Raw genomic sequence first — 19,956 nt, 5'->3', positions numbered from 1 at the left:
GTTGTTTTAAAAGATTAACGGTTACCAGTTTAATAATCCACAATTTTCTTTTTTTAAAGGGTGCATTTATTAATAGCTGGATGTGGTGACATGTGCCTATAGTCCTAGCTACTCAGGAGGCTGAGAAGGGAGGATTGCTTTGAGCCCAGAAGTTCTAGGTTGCATTGACCTATGATTGCGCCACTGCATTTGAGCCTGGGTGACAGAATGAGACTGTCTTTAAAGAGTGCGTTCAGTTGGAAATTCTAAATGAATCCGCACAGACAGAAAGCAGAGGCCTCCCGGTCATCTTCCCAGTATCTCCCAGTCTCAAGCCCCAGACGTGCCACTGTTGACCCTGTGGTTTGTGTTCTTAAGAGTTTTTAAAAATAATTTTAGAACACATAAAACACACATATATACATATAGCTTTACCTAACAAAAACGTGTGGTCAGTTTTCATGAACGTTTACCCTTGCGGTATTGTACAATTGTCTGATTTGTAATGTTTCAGTTTCATTTATGATTATGTCAACAATAAATGACACTATGTAAAGAAAACCATAGGCACATACAGCAGTTGGGAAGCCTTTATTGTGAGTGTAAAGATTTGGAAAAATGTTTAAACTTTGTGTGTAGAAAAGAAAGAAAACAAAATAATAAAAAAAATAATAAAAATAAATGTTGTGTGCGACAGGCAAGAAGCTACCGGATGTTCCACGACGACAGCATGAAGTCTTTCTTCCGTAGACTGAGTTTCACTCCCGATGGATCTTTGCTCCTCACGCCAGGTGTGTTTTGTAGTTTTGGACTTAAGGGAATGAGGGCCGAGCGGGGATGTCTGCTCCCGTTTTACGCTGCTGCTTATCAGTTCAGTGAATGCTGGTTAGAATGAGGGTCCCCGACTTACCTGCCCATTGGAACCTCCAGGAGAGCTTAAAAAAAAAAAACGCTGGCTCCTATGTCCCACCGCCAGAGATTATAGTGTAATTGGTCTGGGTGGCGTGGCTTTTGGAATTTTAAAAAGATTTCCAAGTGATTCTAACGTGCAGAAAACTTTGGGAGTTATGAGATTAAAATGATAGGCATTTTCTCTTAGATAAATTTAACTTTTGGCCGGGCATAGTGGTTCACACCTCTAATCCCAGCACTTTGGGAGGCTGAGGTGGGTGGATCACTTGAGGTCAAGAGTTCATGACCAGCCTGGCCAACTTGGTGAAACCCCCTCTCTACTAAAAATACAAAAATTAACTGGGTTTGGTGGCGCATACCTGTAATCCCAGCTACTTGGGAGACTGAGGCAGGAGAATCGCTTGAACCCGGGAGGCGGACAGTGCAATGAGCTGAGGTCGCACCACGGTACTCCATCCTGGGAAACAGTGATAACTTATCTCAAAAAAAAAAATAAAATAAAATAAACTTTACTATGTAAACCTTTTAATGAATGCTTTCCATTCATTAACATGTATATGGAAGTCATAGTGCTAAAGCCAAAAATAAAGCTCCTTTATTGTTTTTATTCTCCGCAATAAAGAAGCGCATTTGTGACAGCATTAGACACATGGACAAACTTGTAAAGCAGCACTGGTCAAAATCAAAAGGTCAGCCAAGTAGCAAGGACAAGATAGGTTTATTGTCCCTAGGAAGGAAAGGAGCTCAGCCCAGCAAGTAAGGCTAGGCAGTGTTGTGGCCACAGTGTTCTCAGAGGAGAATGTCTGCTCATTGCCATGGCTCCAGGACCATCCTGTGCACAAAGATGACAACAGAGCCCAGGGTTGGGCCAAACGGGAGGGCACCGGCCAGCTTTGCCACTGAGTCCCATCCCAGCTGAGCCAGGGAGTGCCTGAGAAGGGTGTGAATCACACATGCAGCTGTGTGGGTAGGGCTTTAAAGAACACTGCAGAACATGTGGGAACGACACTGTGGCTCAAGAAGTCTCAGGCCCAAGAATAATTGTTTAGGTTATATTTACTAAAGTTAGTTACTAAACATTTATTAGAAGTTATTCACTAAACCCAGTAATAAATCATTTTTCCTTTCGAGACAGAATCTCGCTCTGTTGCCCAGGCTGGAGTGCAGTGGTGCGATCTCCGCTCACCACTGCAACCTCCGCCTCCTGGGTTCAAGCGATTCTCCTACTTCAGCCTCCTGAGTAGCTGGGATTACAGGCGTGCACTACCACTCCCCACTAATTTTTTTGTGTTTTTAGTAGAGACAGGGTTTTACCATGTTGCTTAGGCTGGTCTCAAACTGCTGACCTTATGATCCACCTGCCTCAGCCTCCCAAAGTGCTGGGATTACAGGCGTGAGCCACCGCGCCTGGCCTTTTTTTTTTTTTTTTTTTTGAGACGGAGTCTCGCTCTGCCGCCCAAGCTGGAGTGCAGTGGCCGGATCTCAGCTCACTGCAAGCTCCGCCTCCCGGGTTCACGCCATTCTCCTGCCTCAGCCTCCCGAGTAGTTGGGACTACAGGCGCCCGCCACCGCGCCCGGCTAGTTTTTTTGTATTTTTTTAGTAGAGACGGGGTTTCACCGTGTTAGCCAGGATGGTCTCGATCTCCTGACCTCGTGATCCGCCCGTCTCGGCCTCCCAAAGTGCTGGGATTACAGGCTTGAGCCACTGCGCCTGGCCTTTTTTTTTTTTTTTTTTTTAAAAGGAATCTCTCGCTTGGTCACCCCAGCTGGAGTGCAGTGGCACCATCTTGGCTCACTGTAGCCTCCACCTCCTGGGTTCAAGCGATTCTCCTGCCTCAGCCTCCTGAGTAGCTGAGATTACAGGTGCCTGCCACCATGACTAGATGATTTTTGTGTTTTTAGTAGAGACGGGGTTTCGCCATGTTGGCCAGACTGGTCCCAAACTCCTTATCTCAGTTGATTTGCCCACCTTGGCTTCCCAAAGTGCTGGGATTACAGGTTACAGGTGTGTGAGCCACCGTGCCCGGCCCCAGTTTCAAATCCTTTACTAAGTGGCCACTCTAAAAATATTTTCAATTAAAATCAAGCAGGGTGGATGTCTGTTATCAACATTATTATTCTTTGTGGTGTTAGTGTGGGAAAAACAGGAAAATGAAATTACAAAGATCGGAAAAGAAGAGATAAAAATCTGTAATACGATTGTGTTTCTAGAAAATCCAAGAGATTTAAAAAATACTATTAGAACAGAGCTTGCAGTGAGCTGAGATGCGGCCACTGCACTCCAGCCTGGGTGACAGAGCGAGACTCCGTCTCAAAAAAAAAAAAATACTATTAGAATTTTTAAAATAATTTGATAAGATGGCTGGATAGTGTAAAATATATAAAAATCTGTGATCTTTCGTCTATATTGGCAGTGAGTACTTAGAAATGGAAGGAGGAGAAATATTTTATTCATTGTAGTGCAAAGCCTGCAAAACACATGGAGTAAATGTATTTATTTATTTATTTATTTTGAGACAGGGTCTCACTCTGTCACCCAGGCTGGAGTATGGTGGTGTGATCATGGCCCACTGCATCACTGCAGCCCTGATCTCCTGAGTTCAGGGAATCCTCCCATCTCAGCCTCCCTAGTAGCTGAGACCATGGGCATGTAGCACCATGCCCGGCTAATTTTCTTATTTTTTTGTAGAGACAGGGTCTTGCTGTGTTGCCCAGGCTGGTCTTAAACTCCTGGGCTCAAGCAGCCTTCCCATCTCAGCCTTCCAAAGAGCTGGGATTACAGGTGTGAGCCACCACACCCCGGCAGAAGTAAATTTAATAAGGAAGGGGCAGGACCTTTATGGAGAAGCCTAGAAGGTCTTATTGAAGGTTATAAAACAAGTTCTGAACAAATGGAAAGATATATCATGTTCTAACAATTAACATACCAATTTCATTTCCAATTAGAATTGCATTAAAGTTTTTTTTTTTTTTTTAATTGGATGAAATTTCAGCTTTGTTTAGTAGAATAAATGCTGAAGAATAGCCAAGGAAGTATGAAAAAAACCCAGTGATACTTGGTTGGGAGGGCATTTGCCTCGCCACATGTCAGAAGATACTATAACACTACTTTTATCCAATCAGTATGGTGTTGCTAGAGGACCAAACAAATAGATTAGTGGACCAGAACACAGAGTTCAGAAGAAGATCTCAGGATATAAGGCAATTTAATATATGACCTCAGGTACTGTTCCAGTGGAAAAAAAATCTGTTATTTATTTGTAATTAATTGTATGTTACTTAAATAATTCTCAAGAGAATTAGACAGTGAAGGCAAATAGGACAAGAATTTGTCATTAAGAAGGCTGGGAAGTGTTGAGATTGGACAAAGACCTATTCCTCTTTTTTTTGAGACAGAGTTTCACCCTTGTCGCCCAGGCTTGAGTGCATTGGCGTGATCTTGGCTCACTGCAACCTCCATCTCCCAGGTTCAAGCGATTCTTCTGCCTCAGCCTCCCGAGTAGCTGGGATTACAGGCGCCCGCCACCATGCCCAGCTAATTTTTGTATTTTCAGTAGAGACAAGGTTTCACCGTGTTGGCCAGGGTGGTCTCGAACTCCTGACCTCAGGCGATCCACCTGCCTCAGCCTCCCAAAGTGCTGGGATTACAGGCATGAGCCACCACACCCAGCCTCCTCTCTTTTTTTTTAATTGACAGATGAAATTGTATGTAGTTGTGTATGACATGTTTTGAAGTATATATATGTTGTGGAATGACTAAATCTAGCTAATTAGCATAGCATGATCTCACATAATTAGGATTTCTGTGGTTTGAACACTTTATATCTACTCTCTTAGCATTTTTCAGGAATATAGTACATTGTTATGAACCATAATCACCATGTTGTACAAGAGATGGATCTTGCAAAGGGAGGACTCTGTTATTGAATGAGTAGTGCTGGGGTAGCCAGATATGTGGAAGAAGATAAAATTGGACCCCTTCCCTAGATATAAAAAATAAATTCCAGGTGAATTCAGTACTTAAACACAAAAGGTAAAAATAGAAAACTCTTATAAGGAAATATAGAAGGACATTCTACGAATGGAGAAGACCCAATTAAGACTGGAAACTGGCCGGGCGTGGTGGCTCAAGCCTGTGATCCCAGCACTCTGGTAGGCCAAGGTGGGTGAATCACCTGAGGTCTGGAGTTCAAGACCAGCCTGGCCAACATGGCAAAACCCTGTCTCTACTAAAAATACAAAACTTAGCCAGGCGTGGTGATGCACACCTGTAGTCCCAGCTACTCAGGAGGCTGAGGCAGGAGAATTGCTCCAACCCAGGAGGCAGAGGTTGCAGTGAGCCAATATCACGCCAATGCACTCCAGCCTGGGCAACAGAGTGAGACTCTGTCTCAAAAAAAAAAAAAAAAAAAGTGTATGTTCAAGTATGCTTATTGCAAGCATTTTTTATAGTGGTAAAAAACCAAAAGCAAATAAATACTCATTAACAGAGGTTGGGTGAATGAATCTTGCAGTAAATATTATGCAGCTACAAAAAAATAATGCATCAATGCTATGCAAGTTAATTTTCATGAGTAGTGGATTGAAACTAGCAAAATAAGGAGAAGTGTCAATAATACCCTGCTTTGTAAAACAAATGGACTAAATAAAAAAAAATCCTCCGCCAGGCGCGGTGGCTCACACCTGTAATCCCAGCACTTTGGGAGGCCAAGGTGGGTGGATCATGAGTTCAGGAGATCGAGACCATCCTGGCAAACACGGTGAAATCCCATCTCTACTAAAAATACAAAAAGATTCGCCAGGTGTGGTGGTGGGCACCTGTAGTCCCAGCTACTCTGGGAGGCTGAGGCAGAAGAATGGCGTGAACCTGGGAGGCGGAGCTTGCAGTGAGCCGAGATCGTGCCACTGCATTCCAGCCTGGGCGACAGAGCTAGACTCTGTCTCAAAAAAAAAAAATCATAGAGGTATATATGTGATTGAGTTATAACTGATTGTAATGATTTTGTGAGCATGGGGGAAATATACAGATGACATAATGGTTTGTTGAATGTTAAAATGGATTTCTTGGGGATGGAAGAATGGAGTGGGATGAAAAGAGGGGCCTGGGTGCAGTGGCTCATGCCTGTAATCCCAGAACTTTGGGAGGCCGAGAAGGGCAGATCACTTGAGGTCAGGAGTTTGAGATCCCTCTGGCCGACATGGTGAAGCCCCATCTCTACTAAAAATACAAAAATTAGCCGGACATCGTGGCAGGCGCCTGTAATCCCAGCTAGTCAGGAGGCTGAGGCAGGAGAATTGCTTGAACCCTGGAGGTGGAGGTTGCAGTGAGCCAAAACCCAGTCTTGCCTGGGTGACAGAGCAAGACTCTGTCTCAAAAGAAAAGAGGGCAGCTATGTAGAATGTATTAATTAAAAAAAAAAAAAAGACTATTGATACTGTCTACTGCCCTCCCTGGTAGATATGAAACGGTCATATGTAAAGTTATGTGTGTGTATATGTATCAAGAAATAACATAAAACAGGGAGATGTTAGTGTAAGAGCAGCAGTGTATGATGGTCACTCTGACAGGCCTGAACTGTTTTAAGTACAGCACGGGGTGAGTGGAGAAGAGCTCTCAGATGGAGAGTGTTCCCCAGAGCAAAGTCAGGTTCTGAAGGAGGCTGGAGGTTTCAGCAGAGGGCAAGGTCTCCTGGCAGCCTCATGGCTGGATAGGGAAGTTGGGGAAAGGCTAGTCTCAGCCTTTGGATAGCATCCAAGGCTGGAATCCAGGGAATAGAGATGAAGGTCTTAGGGAGAAAGGAGCCTGGGCAGCTGAATCTAGTCACGGTGCATCAATCGAGGAATTGCCTGGAGGCTCAAAGGTGCCCTGTGGCAAAGGCTCACTATGTTCTCCCGGCCCAAGATCAGAACCGGGTCCCCAGGGACTGCCCACAGGTAGGTGGAGATGACAAGTAGGTAGAACTGGAGTAAAGGCCGAGACCAGACAGTGCTGGAATATTTGTTTTTGTGCTTAGTCACAACATTGTCTAGAGAATATAACTTCAGGGGGAGCTATTTTGCAAACCGGAACTGAAGGCTCTTGAGTTTCCGTTGGTGAACAGAACAGAACAGTTTGCTGAAACAGTGACTTTTCTTTCCTCTCCCTCCCTTCCCTGCTCCCCAGCTGGATGTGTGGAATCTGGTGAAAATGTAATGAATACCACTTATGTTTTCTCCAGGAAGAATCTTAAAAGGTATGCAGTCAAGGAAATGTTTGAAATATTTACCTTTATTTTAGTCGGAGTTTTGCTCTTGTTGCACATGCTGGAGTGCAATGGTGCGATCTCTGCTCGCTGCAACCTCTGCCTCCCGGGTTCAAGTGGTTCTCCTGCCTCAGCCTCCCGAGTAGCTGGGACTACAGGTGCCCGCCACCACCCCCAGCTAATTTTTCTGTTTTTAGTAGAGATGAAGTTTCACCATGTTGGCCAGGCTGGTTTCAAACTCCTGACCTCAAGTGATTCGCTTGCCTCAGCCTCTCAAAGTGCTGGGAATACAAGCATGAGTCACTGCACCCGGCCTGTATTTTTTTTTTAGTAGAGATGGGGTTTTGTCATGTTGGTCAGGCTGGTCTCAAACTCCTGACCTCAGGTGATCTGCCTGCCTCCTCCTCCCAAAGTGCTGGGATTATAGGCGTGAGCCACCGTGCCCTGCCGAAATGTTTACCTTTTATTTTTGCTTTCGCTGAGTCACAGTGCCTTTTCCTAACACTGCAATTAATCCATTAGGCCCATCGCTCATCTTCCGTGTCCTGGAAAAGCCACTCTTGCTGTTCGCTGCTGTCCGGTCTACTTTGAACTGAGGCCAGTGGTGGAAACAGGTATCCTCAGTGCCTCAGGGTGCATTATGTTTTCTCTCCGAAATGGGTCACCAGAGTGGGGTGGAGATTCGGATTCTGTCTTACAGGGAAAGGTGTGTATGTGGGTTTGGTTCAGTTCAGTTATTTTTAAAATATTTTATTTTTACATTTAAATCTATTTATTTATTTATTTTGAGACCAGGTTATGAGACTGGTTAATTTTTGTATTTTTGGTAGCGACAGAGTTTCAGCATGTTACCAAGGCTGGTCTTGAGCTCCTGGACTCAAGTGATCCACCTGCCTCGGCCTCCCAAAGTGCTGGGATTACAGGTGTGAGCCCCCGTGCCTGGCCCGGTTTAGTTATTCTTAAAAGCTGGAGCAAAGACTGAGGTTATCAAAATACATGTCAGTTTTTTTTTTTTTCTTTTTTCAGGATTTATTTTCTTAAGGCACTTTAAAAGGAATAGCCGTACTCCTTTTGTTTGTCTATGTCTCTCATTATCACTTTTCTTTTCTCTTTTTTTTTTTTTGAGATGGAATCTTGCTCTGTCGCCCAGGCTGGAGTGCAGTGGTGCAATCTCAGCTCATTGCAACCTCTGCCTCCCAACCTGTCCTCCAGAGTAGCTGGGATTATACGCACACGCCACCACACCCAGCTAATTTTTGTATTTTTAGTAGAGACGGGGTTTTGCCATGTTGGCCAGGCTGGTCTCGAACTCCTGACCTCAGGTGATCTACCCACCTCGGTCTCCCAAAGTACTGGGATTATAGGTGTGAGCCACCACGCCCAGCCATTTTCTTTATGTTTTCTTGTGCTTGGGGTTCACTGAACTTCATAGACCTATCAGTTTATAGTTTTTATTACATTTGGGAGTTTCAGCCATTTTTCCTTCAAATATTATTTCTGTCATCCCCTTCTCTTATTCAAATACTCCCCATTGCACATGTGTTATATTAGGTCCTTTGAAATTCATTCCTGGCCTTTGATACTGCTTACTTTTTTTGTTTTTTTCTTCTTCCAGTGTTTGATTTTGGAAGTCTGTATAGCTGTGTTTTGAGTTTGCTAACCCTTTCTTCTGCATGCCCTGCCCTTGGTCCCATCTGGCGTGTTTTTCGTTGTTGTGGTTCTCATCTCTAGAGGTTCACTTTGGGTCTTCCTTATATATTTGTGCCTCTCCACGCTCCATCTTTCCTCTTGCTGCTTTCTTTTTTTTTTTTTTTTTTTTTTTTTTTTTGAGAAGGAGTCTTTCTCTGTTGCCCAGGCTGGAGTGCAGTGGTATAATCTCGGCTCACTGCAGCCTCCACCTCCCAGGTTCAAGTGAATCTCCCACCTCAGCCTCCCGAGTAGCTGGGATTACAGGTGTGTGCCACCACACCCAGCTAATGTTTTTATTTTTGGTAGAGATAAGGTTTTGCCATGTTGGCCAGGCTGGTTTCGAACTCCTGACCTCAGGTGATCTGCCCACCTCAGTTTCCTCTTGCTTCTTAAGCCTATAGAATACAGTTATAATAGCTCCTTTAATGTCCTTGTATACAGGTTGGTTTTGATTTTTTTTCTCCTCCTTGTGGGTCATATCTCCCTGTTTCTTTGTTTGCCTGGTACTTTTTGATTAGATACCAGACACTGAATTTGACCTTAGTGGATGCTGGATGTATTTTATTCCTATAAATATTCTCTTTTTTTTATTTGAGATAGAGTCTTCCTCTGCCGCCAAGGCTGGAGTGCAGTGGCACAATCTCAGCTCACTGCAACCTCCGCCTCCTGGGTTCAAGTGATTCTCCTGTCTCAGCCTCCTGAGTAGTTGGGACTACAGGCACACACCCGCATGCCTGGCTAACTTTTGTATTTTTGATAGAGACGGGGTTTTGCCATGTTGCTTAGGCTGGTCTCAAACTCCTGAGCTCAAGTGATCCACCCAGCTCGGCCTCCCAAAGTGCTGGGATTCTAGGCGTGAGCCATTGCGCCCGGTCAGAAGCCTTGTTTCTGTGGTTTTACTTTGTCTCTGTCCCCGACCCCCAGGTGTGGAGCTGATGACTCTGCCCTACCGCCTCGTGTTTGCTGTGGCCTCGGAGGACTCCGTGCTTCTGTATGACACCCAGCAGTCCTTCCCTTTCGGTTACGTGTCTAATATACATTACCACACGCTCAGTGACATTTCATGGTGAGTGGCTGCTAAGGAGGGAGAGTGAGTGAAGGAGCCCATGGCCATACCCTGGAAGAGACCCTGGGGTTAGGGAGCATTTCGTTACTAAAGATGGCTTTGGGGGACATATTCACCAATTTTGTTTCTTATTTGCTTTTTTGAGACCAAGTATCACTCTTGGCGCCCAGGCTGGAGTGCAGTGGTGTGATCTCGTTTCACTGCAACCTCCACCTCCCAGGTTCAAGTGATTTTCACGCCTCAGCTTCCCAAGTAGCTGGGATTACAGGTGTGCACCACTACGCCTGGCTAATTCTTGTGGTTTAGTAGAGATGGGGCTTCGCCACGTCGGCCAGGCTGGTCTCAAGCTCCTGGGCTCAAGCGATCCTCCTGCCTCAGCCTCCCAAAGTGCTGGGATTACAGGCATGAGCTACTGCACCTGGCCCAATTTTATTTTTTAAAGGAATCAACATTAAAAGGAAAAGCCATTTCTAGTTTGCCATAATACTTGCTTCCTATTTTCACACTGGTGGGTTTTGATGGCATTCAGATTGCCTTGTGGGGTTAACTGGACTCTGATAAACTGAGCGGAGGCCCTGTAGACTCCCTGGCCATCTGGGGATTCCTGAGGCCCTCTGGGAAGAAGCCCTCCCCTGCATGTCCCTGCTGCCCAGGACAGGGAAGTGCCCCGAGCTGGGCCTGTCTAGAGAATGTCACTCACCCCTGCCCTTCCACCATCTTTGGGTCCCCAATTCAGCCCCCGCGGCTTGCTTGGCTCAGTGTGAGTTTTTTTTTGAAATGGAGTCTCAGTCTGTCACCCAGGCTGGAGTGCAGTGGCACAGTCTCAGCTCACTACAACCTCTGCTTCCTGGGTTCAAGCGATTCTCCTGCCTCAGCCTCCCGAGTAGGTGGGATTATAGGCGCCTGCCACCATGCCTGGCTAATTTCTTTGTATTTGTAGTAGAGACAGGGTTTCACCAGGTTGGCCAGGCTGGTCTTGAACTCCTGACCTCAAATGATCCACCTGCCTTGGCCTCCCAAAGTGCTGGGATTACAGGTGTGAGCCACTGTGCCCGGCCTATTCAAGTGCAAGTTGCTAGTAGCACAGATAGGTTGCAGTGACTTAGCAAATCGTGATGAAACTGCATGAGTGAGTTGCTATCACACACTCTTTTCCAGTTGTATCTTTTCCCTGGTCTTTGCCTTCAGACAAGCTTGTGATTTTGCTTGAACTTCCCTCTTCTAACTAGATGTGAGAGTGTTGGTAAGGTCTGTAACTTTTCCCTATTTTGGGGATGAAGGTCCAGCGATGGCGCCTTCTTGGCCATTTCTTCCACGGACGGTTACTGCTCGTTTGTGACATTTGAGAAAGATGAACTTGGAATTCCTTTGAAAGAGAAGCCAGTTTTGAGCATGAGAACTCCTGATACAGCAAAGAAAACCAAGAGTCAGACACATCGAGGGTCTTCGCCAGGACCCAGACCAGTAGAGGGAGCCCCTGCCAGCAGAAGCCAAGACCCCACCAGCCCCGGCACAACCCCTCCTCAAGCCAGACAGGCCCCAGCCCCAACAGCCATCAGAGACCCTCCCTCCATCACTCCTGCTGTCAAAAGCCCCTTGCCGGGGCCTTCAGAGGAGAAGACCCTGCAGCCCAGTAGTCAAAACACAAAAGGCCACCCATCCCGGAGGGTCACTCTGAACACACTGCAAGCCTGGAGCAAGACAACGCCCCGGTAAGACCTTGTTGGAACAAGTTGTCATTGCAAAATGAAACGTGAAATGCAAACAGAACGCTCCCACCCTGCCGCAGGTGAAATTCCAGGCGGCGAATACTTCATGCCAGTAGGTTGCCAGAGAGATTCTTAACTTCAAATCCGAGAGTGTCATTTCTTGCATATAGGCCTGTTTGTTCCTTCAGTTCCTGCCTGTCAGATAAAGCCCAGGCTTGTGATTTGGCTGCAGCCTGTCATCCAGGACTGTGGCCACTCTCTCTCCTGAGTCCGTGGCCTTCATCTCTAGCCCAGTCCTGAATGTCATCTTCCCAGAGCACACTCTGCCCTTTGAGGCTTCTGTCCTTCCCTTCTCTGGGGAAACCCTGTACCTCTCTTCCTCTTGGTGACGCCAGGAGTCTTCTGAAAGACCCATGTGAATGTAGCCTCTCTGTTCGCAGGCTCTGTGGCCCTTCAGCCTTTCCCTTGTCACCACACATCAGATTCTGTAGCAGGTGCTTTGATGCTTCAGTTTCCCTGCTGGTTATGAGCCCCCAAGGACAGGAAGCAGAGCCTGTGTTTTATTTATGCTGTCCTGCCCAGGATGTAGGCAATTCCAGGAGTGTCTTCCTGAGACTCCGTTTGATGTCTCCAGCAGTCTGGTCCGTGAGAAACGGGGGTCCTGATCTCATAAATAATCCCCAGGGAGGTGCAGAGTCATTTCTTCCCTGCTTACGTCTGTGTCTGGCACGCACGCCTGTGTCTGCCACTCCTACTGGACAGAGCCGCTTAGCACATCCCTCGCCGTCAGGCAGCACAGCCTCCCGTTTCCATCCTTCCCTGCGGCTGATATCCAGTTACTCCTCTGATCCTGTGTAGTTCCTTCTCCACCAGGCCCTCTGCCTCTCAGCCTGCCCATCAACTGAGTCAGGAGGAGGGCTGGGGAGTGGCATGCAGAGGGGAGTGGTGGGGACGCCGAGCTGGACAGAGCGCCCTGTGCCTCTCAGCCTCTCCTGTGGCCACAGGTCTTCTTTGGCAAGTTCATAATATGTGTGTGGGTTGCTGGCTTTACTGCCCTCTTAAAATCTCTCATTTCTTTCTACAGATTAGCAACGTATTTTACAATTTTTCTATTTGTTTTTATGTGACGGAAGGTATTCCTTGAACTATTTTTGGTATTAAATTATTTTCCCCCTCTTGATTTCTTTTTTTTTTTTGAGACGGAGTCTCACGCTGTTGCCCAGGCTGGAGTGCAGTGGCGCGATCTCGGCTCACTGCAAGCTCCGCCTCCTGGGTTCACGCCATTCTCCTGCCTCAGCCTCCTGAGTAGCTGGGACTACAGGCGCCCGCCACCGCGCCCGGCTAATTTTTTGTATTTTTAGTAGAGACGGGGTTTCACTGTGGTCTCGATCTCCTGACCTTGTGATCCGCCCGCCTCGGCCTCCCAAAGTGCTGGGATTACAGGCTTGAGCCACCGCGCCCGGCCTCCCCCTCTTGATTTCTTCTGAATTATTTACCAAGCTTCTTGAAGGTGTAATCTTCTACAAACAACAATAGTTGTTGAAAATTAAGACTCTGGGTTTTTATTTATTTATTTATTCATGTGAGACAGGGTCTCGCTCTGTTGCCCAGGCTGGAGTGCAATGGCACGCTCTCTGCTCACTGCAACCTCCGCCTTCTGGGTTCAAGTGATTGTCCTACCTCAGCCTCTCAGGTAGCTGGGATTACAGGTATGTGCCACCATGCCTGGCTGACTTTTTGTATTTTTAGTAGAGATGGGGTTTCGCCATGTTGGTCAGGCTGGTCAAAAACTCCTGAGCTCAAGTGATCTGCCCGCCTCGGCCTCCCAAACTGCTGGGATTACAAGCATGAGCCACCTCGCCCAGCCCAACACTGTGGATTTTTCAAAAGTATTATCTGTGTTTTGGCACTTTCTATGTGTAGAAGCCATATCTGACTGCCTTTTACAGCAGCCAGCAGAGTGGTCACAAAACCATGGATAATGAACAGAACACAGGTTTTGAAACTTTTACATGACTGGTTATGGTTTAAGTTGACTATTATAAATGTGATGGTTTAACTTAATACATGAATGTAACCCTCAGTTGTTAAACAAGTGGTCACATCTTACTATTTAATGCCTTGAACCATATGTTCAGCTGAAAATCTAAGTATTTCCTTTGGTAGTTTTGAAGGTTGGTATGGTACATAAATAATTCCTGTGATACTAATGAACCATGCACCCCTCTACTTTTTTTTTTTTTTTAAATGAAGGAGAATAAACTTAACACCCTTAAAGACAGACACTCCACCAAATTCTGTACCAACCAGTGTAATTTCCACCCCTTCTACAGAAGAAATTCAGTCAGGTACGTAATATTGTTACTGGTTTAATATAATTAAAGGTGCAATATCTTTTCTTTTGTTCTTTTGGAAATTAATGCCATCTAATTTTAAGTCAGTTCTGAGACAGCAAGGATGCACCTTATTGGAACCATTGTTTAAACCCACTGGCTGCGTGTTGACCCCTCAGCAGGGAGGCACCTGGCCAGTGAGAGCATCCTGGTGAGCCATGGAGTGGGTTCAGTAGGAGATCGTTTAGCTCAAGTGTCTCCACCTGATGGCTATTGACCTTTTGGGCCAGGTAATTCTCAGTTGTAGGGGACTGTCCTGTGTATTACAGGATGTTTAGCAGCATCCCTGGGTGCTACTTCTTGGCCATGACATTCTTTTTTTTTTTTTTTTTTTTCCTTTTTTTTTGAGATGGAGTCTCGCTCTGTTGCCCAGGCTGGAATGCAGTGACACGATTTCGGCTCACTGCAACCTCCACCTCCCGGGTTCAAGCAATTCTCCTGCCTTGGCCTCCCGAGTAGCTGGGACTACAGGCATGCACCACCACACCCGGGTAATTTTTGTATTTGTAGTAGAGACAGAGTTTCACCATATTGGCCAGGCTGGTCTTCAACTCCTGACCTCAAATGATCCACCCGCCTCAGCCTCCCAAAGTGCTGGGATTACAGGCGTGAGCCACCGTGCCCAGCTTGCCCATGACATTCTAAAATGCCACTAGGCATTGCCCACTGTCCCTTGAGAGGCAAAATCACCCCTGGTTGAGAACCACTCTATAGACCCTTCCCTTATATCAGTATAGGATCTTGCCAGGCAGCTCAGTTCCATGTCTTGGCTCTGTATTCGGTAAATGTCAGCCCTTGACTTCCAGAATTCTTCATTTACTTGCCAACCTTATGTTTGTTAATGTTGCAGAGACGCCTGGAGATGCTCAGGGCAGTCCCCCAGAGCTAAAGCGGCCCAGACTCGATGAAAACAAAGGAGGCACGGAGAGTCTGGACCCTTGATGGGACCCCGGCTTCTGCTTGACACTTACCAGGCCCCCGGTGTGTGCAGGGAGACGGTGAAGCTGGAGGTGCCTGAGACCAGGGCTTCCGTGGAGTGGGACAGACACTGTAAATGGATTTCTGTAACAGAAGTGACACGTGTACTGATTTTTCTCCAGAAATATGGGTGCCGTTGTATTCAGTATCCATTTTTAACTTGGGGACATGAACATCTTAACATTGTAAATCCTCTTTTTGATGAGTTTCTGAAACTGGAGCGGTTCACCGTTATCCCGTGTGAAAATCAGTGAGTCCCCCCTGGCATCCTCGTGAAAGCGCACACACTTCATGGAGGGACTCCTTTTAAATAAGAATTAGGAAGAGGAGAAAGTAATTCGAGATTTTACTCTGTTGAATTTTAGAGTATTTGAAGTGATTGTTAGATTTCACTTCTAAGGAGTTTATTGATTAAACTTTGGAAGGTAGTTGTGTTTGTTTTCTGATTTTAAAGGTAACGGTGCTTATTCTATTAGTAACGAAGTGAAGTGAAAAAGATGGGAATCACCCATCATCTTCCCACCAGAAGTAACCCTCGTTAATGTTGTAGTATATTTCCTTAGCATTTTTGTGGATCTATTTATTCTAAAGAGAGAGTTGAGATTTTATTTCATATACAATTTGGTATCTAAATAGGTTAGTTTTTTAGATTGGTTTTTCAAAGCAAAAAAAGTATCTTTTTTGTTTTTTGAGACAGGGTCTTGCTCTGTTGCCCATGCTGGAGTGCAGTGACGCTGTCTCGGCTCACTGTAGCCTCGACCTCCTGGGCTCAGGCGATCCTTCAACCTCAGTTTCCTGAGTAGCTGGGACCACAGGCATGTGCCACCATGCCGTGCTAATTTCACACACACACACACACACACACACACACACGATATATATATATCATATATATATATGTATACACACACATACACATATTATATATGTATATTTTTTTCTTTTTTCTTTTTTGAGATGGAGTCTCGCTCTGTCTTCCAGGCTGGAATGCAGTGGCATGATCTCGGCTCGCTATAACCTCCGCCTCCTGGGTTCAAACGATTCTCCTGCCTCTGCCTCTCAAGTAGCTAGGATTACAGGCGTGCGCCACCATATCCAGCTAATTTTTGTATTTTTAGTAGAGATGGGGTTTTGCCATGTTGGCCAGGCTGGTATCTTAACTCCTGACCTCCGGTGATCTGCCTGCCTTGGTCTCCCAAAGTGCTGGGATTACAAGTGTGAGCTACTGCACCTGGCCTATTTTTAGGGGAGACAGGGTTTTGTCATGTTGACCAGGCTGGTCTCGAACTCCTGGGCTCAAGCGATCCTCTCACCTTAGCCTCACAAAGTGCTGGGATTACAGGTTATGAGCCACTGTACCCGGACCAAACAAAGTATCTTTACTTAGCAATTTATGTCTGCCTTTGCTTTCTCTAGGCCGGGATGACCATGTGTTCTCTTTGTTAGAAGTAAGCATGAGAGTTGTGGGCTCAATGTACAAAGTGATGCTGTCGACCAAAGGTGGCAGTCACATACATTGGAGTCTTGTCTTAGCTCAGGAGACCCCTGGCTGCCTGGATGAGAGGGTTGAGGCCTCTAGAAGCTAGTGTTGCTACCTCCCCTTGAGAGATGTTGTCACAGTTGAATTTCCTAATGTGCGATGCTGTTGCTGTGACATAGGAAGGCACTAACCTCAGGGCCATCTTCACAGTCTGAAGCTGGCCAGAGAGTTCAGTACCTGCAGTTCAATCTGATGGAAATTGCGCTGAGGACTTGAGGAGGCACTTTTGGTTTTTTTGTTTTTTTTTTTTTTTGAGACAGAGTTTTGCTCTTGTTGCCCAGGCTGGAGCGCAGTGGTGCGATCTTGGCTCACTGCAACCTCTGCCTCCCGGGTTTAAGCAATTCTCCTGCCTCAGCCACCTGAGTAGCTGAGACTACAGGTGCATGCCACCACACCTGGCTAACTTTTGTATTTTTAGTAGAGACGGGGTTTCATCATATTGGTCAGGCTGGTCTCGAACTCCTGACCTCAGGTGATCCGCCCCCCTTGGCCTCCCAAAGTGCTGGGATTACAGGCATGAGTCACTGCGCCTGGCGAGGAGGCACCTTTTTAACGTAGGTCACCAGCGACAAAGAAATTAGTTGGAAAGAAGTATCACTTTATTGCTTAATCCACAGCCTAGTAAACCAGAGAGTCTGCCTCCGTTTTAGATGGAAGGTGGTAACCTAGAGATAATTTACACTGTAGAGAATGGAAAGGGGAACACATGTATACTTGTGATGCAGGTGTGGCTCACATTCAAGATGAAAAGGTATTAAAATGTCAAATGATATCTGTTTGTTTGTTTTTGGAGATGCTGTCTTGCTCTGTCGCCCAGGCTGGCATGCAGTGGCCTGAACGTGGCTCACTGCAGCCTTGATCTCCTGGGCTTAAGAGATTCTCCTGCTTCAGCCTCCTGAGACCACAGGTGCACACAACTGCACACGGCTAATTTTTCAAACCTTTTTTCTAGGGATGGGGCTCTTGTCATGTTGCCCAGGCTGGTCTCAAACTCCTGGGGCTCAAGTAATCCTCCCTCCCCAGCCTCCCAAAGTGTTGGGATTACAGGCGTGAGACACCACGCCTGGTCAAATGGTATCTGTTTTGACGGGTGGTTCTCAACTGTAGCTGCATATTGAAACCACCCAAGAGTTGACATACCAGTGCCTGGGTTCCCGCTCCGGAGGATCTGGCCTCATAGGTCTGGGGCATGGTCTGAACATTAGGATTTCTTAAAGCTCCGGGAGTAATTCTGATGCACAGCCAAGGTTGAGAAATTTAAGGGAAAAAACTTTCCCTGGATACGGTCTGTTCTGGTTAAATGCATTTCCACTGAAAGCATTTTATTTTATTTTTTTGAGACACCCAGGCTGGAGTGCAGTGGTGCCATCTCGGCTCACTGCAACCTCCACCTCCCGGGTTCAAGTGATTCTCCTGCCTCAGCCTCTCGAGTAGCTGGGATTACAGGTGCACGCCACCACGCCCGGCTAAATTTTGTATTTTTAGTAGAGACGGGGTTTCATCATGTTAAGTCAGGCTGGTCTCCCACACCTGACCTCTGCCCCGTCACTGATTGACATCCTCCTTTACTGGGGCCGCTGGACTGAAGGAGAGTATGTAGGAGGTGCTGTCAGCTCTTCTGAAAAGAGATAGCTTTCAGTGTCATGCAGCTGCTGTGAGGTGGGATGTGCAGTTGTTGATCTTGTGCAGACAGATGAGTGACCATGGGTCCCCTGTCCTTAGTGAGCAGCCCGCTTCCTGGCCACACCTGGGGAGGAACAGTGTTAGGTTTGCTGGGCGCGGTGGCTCACGCCTGTAATCCTTGCACTTTGGGAGGCCAAGGTACACGGATCACTTGAGGTCAGGAGTTCGAGACCAGCCTGGCCAACATGGTGGAACCCCGTCTCTACTAAAAATACAAAACTTAGCCAGACGCGGTGGCATGCACTTGTAATCCCAGCTACTGGGGAGACTGAGGCACGAGAATCGCTTGAACCCGGGAGGCACAGGTTGCAGTGCGCTGAGATGGCACCAGTGCACTCCAGCCTTTTTTGAGACTGTCTGAAAAAAAAAAGAAAAGAACAATATTAGGTTTTACAAATCTGTTTCTTATGCATTGATAGTGGGGGTTCGGGTTGGGGGCAGGGTGCGCCTTCAGCCTGAAGTGCGCATTTATTGGAATGATGGCCCGCCTGTTCTCAGCCATCATCCTTAAATATAAATCAAAATTGGCAATAAAAGACCAAGTGAAGTCACCTCAGTGTCATAGTGTAAAACTGCCTGCGACCATCTGGGCAGTGCACTGGGAAAGCCTTTGCAAAGGGAGCCCAGCCTGAAGGCTGGGCAGGGTTCCGCCTGACAGTGGGTGCTGTGTTGAAGATGCTTCCCACCGTTCTGGATCTGTACTTGGAGGGGTCTTTGTTTCTGTTTTGAGCAGTGTTTCCAGATGTCTCCAGTAACACTACTGTTGAATATTAGTTCCTGCTGCTGGTGGTGCCTAGAAGAAAATCAGGCTCAGGCTTGGGGAGACTGCTTGGGAGAATTTGACCTGCGTTCCCTGGAATCTGGGACTGTGACGATAGGTCGGGCGTTTGAAGGAAGAAAGCTGGAGGCGCGGTGTGGGCAGCAGAGGGTGAGGCCTCCATTTCATGCAGAGGCACGTACGGTGGCCTCGGGTGATCGTGGATAACGGGCCCAGCCATCCTTGGCAGGTGCCCGCAGGGCCAGGGTCCTCCAGCAGGGAGAGGCAGGAGGATGTGCCACGGGGCAGGGGAGAAGGTCTCCTGGGGTCCTTGTTTACTCCAATTTCCTCCCTTACATCCACTTCCGTCGTCTTTGCTGAAAGCACATCTGTGTAACGATGCCCTTGGCCCTTGTTACCTAAATAGTTGTCAGCGTTCACTTAAACAACATAGGTCTGAGTCCCTGGCTCTGGAAACATCAAGTAGGGAGAGGGAGGAGGTGGAGGATGAGCTGCTCCAGCCCCTTCTTCCCTGGCCTGGGGTCTCCCAGGACTCCTGCAGCTTCCCTGGTTATTTGGCTACAGTTCAACCTTGGGTGTATGTGTAGGACAGACAGACCTTGAACAAATTACTTCATGAGTCTGTGCCTGTTTCTTCACCAGAAAAATCTCTACAGCTAGAAAACCTTGGATTTGCTTGCTTTGGTCGGGGAGAGGGGTAAGAGAAAATGCAGGGGAGTCACCCAAGCAGAAACGAGAAACTGAAATAACGCGACTGGAAGTTGAGCCAGATCGCACTTCCCTTCCCTGGCATGTGGAAGTAACAGACACTTGTTTTCGTGCACAAATTCTCAGTGGCCACTGGGGGTCACTGTCCCCACTGAATCCACTCAGCAGTTGTGCCTCCTAGGCCTGAAGGCCCCATCTCTCCGCCCTACCTCCTCTAAGTGATCCGTGTCCCTGTCTGGTCTTGGGAACAGAGTGGCCTTAGACGCCGGCTTCCGCCCC

General features: G+C 47.0%; 1 protein-coding gene across 2 annotated transcripts in view; it reads left to right on the top strand.

The window, feature by feature from the left end:
• The window catches only part of CHAF1B (chromatin assembly factor 1 subunit B), a 30,687-nt gene extending 15,291 nt beyond the window's left edge, over positions 1-15,396 (top strand). The window contains exons 8-14 of one of the 2 annotated variants that reach the window (XM_005548719.4): positions 677-770; positions 7,055-7,124; positions 7,656-7,747; positions 9,747-9,888; positions 11,169-11,600; positions 13,851-13,945; positions 14,841-15,396. In XM_005548719.4, the coding sequence (XP_005548776.3) occupies positions 677-770; positions 7,055-7,124; positions 7,656-7,747; positions 9,747-9,888; positions 11,169-11,600; positions 13,851-13,945; positions 14,841-14,932 (1,017 nt within the window). In that variant the 3' untranslated portion in view covers positions 14,933-15,396. The remainder of the gene's footprint in view (positions 1-676; positions 771-7,054; positions 7,125-7,655; positions 7,748-9,746; positions 9,889-11,168; positions 11,601-13,850; positions 13,946-14,840) is intronic. The other variant, XM_005548720.4, reaches the window with a different exon arrangement.
• Positions 15,397-19,956: the final 4,560 nt, after the last annotated feature.

This window comes from Macaca fascicularis, chromosome 3, assembly GCF_037993035.2.
Source record: "Macaca fascicularis isolate 582-1 chromosome 3, T2T-MFA8v1.1".
In the NCBI taxonomy this organism is placed as follows: domain Eukaryota; kingdom Metazoa; phylum Chordata; class Mammalia; order Primates; family Cercopithecidae; genus Macaca; species Macaca fascicularis.
This window is presented reverse-complemented; position numbering and strand designations above follow the sequence as displayed.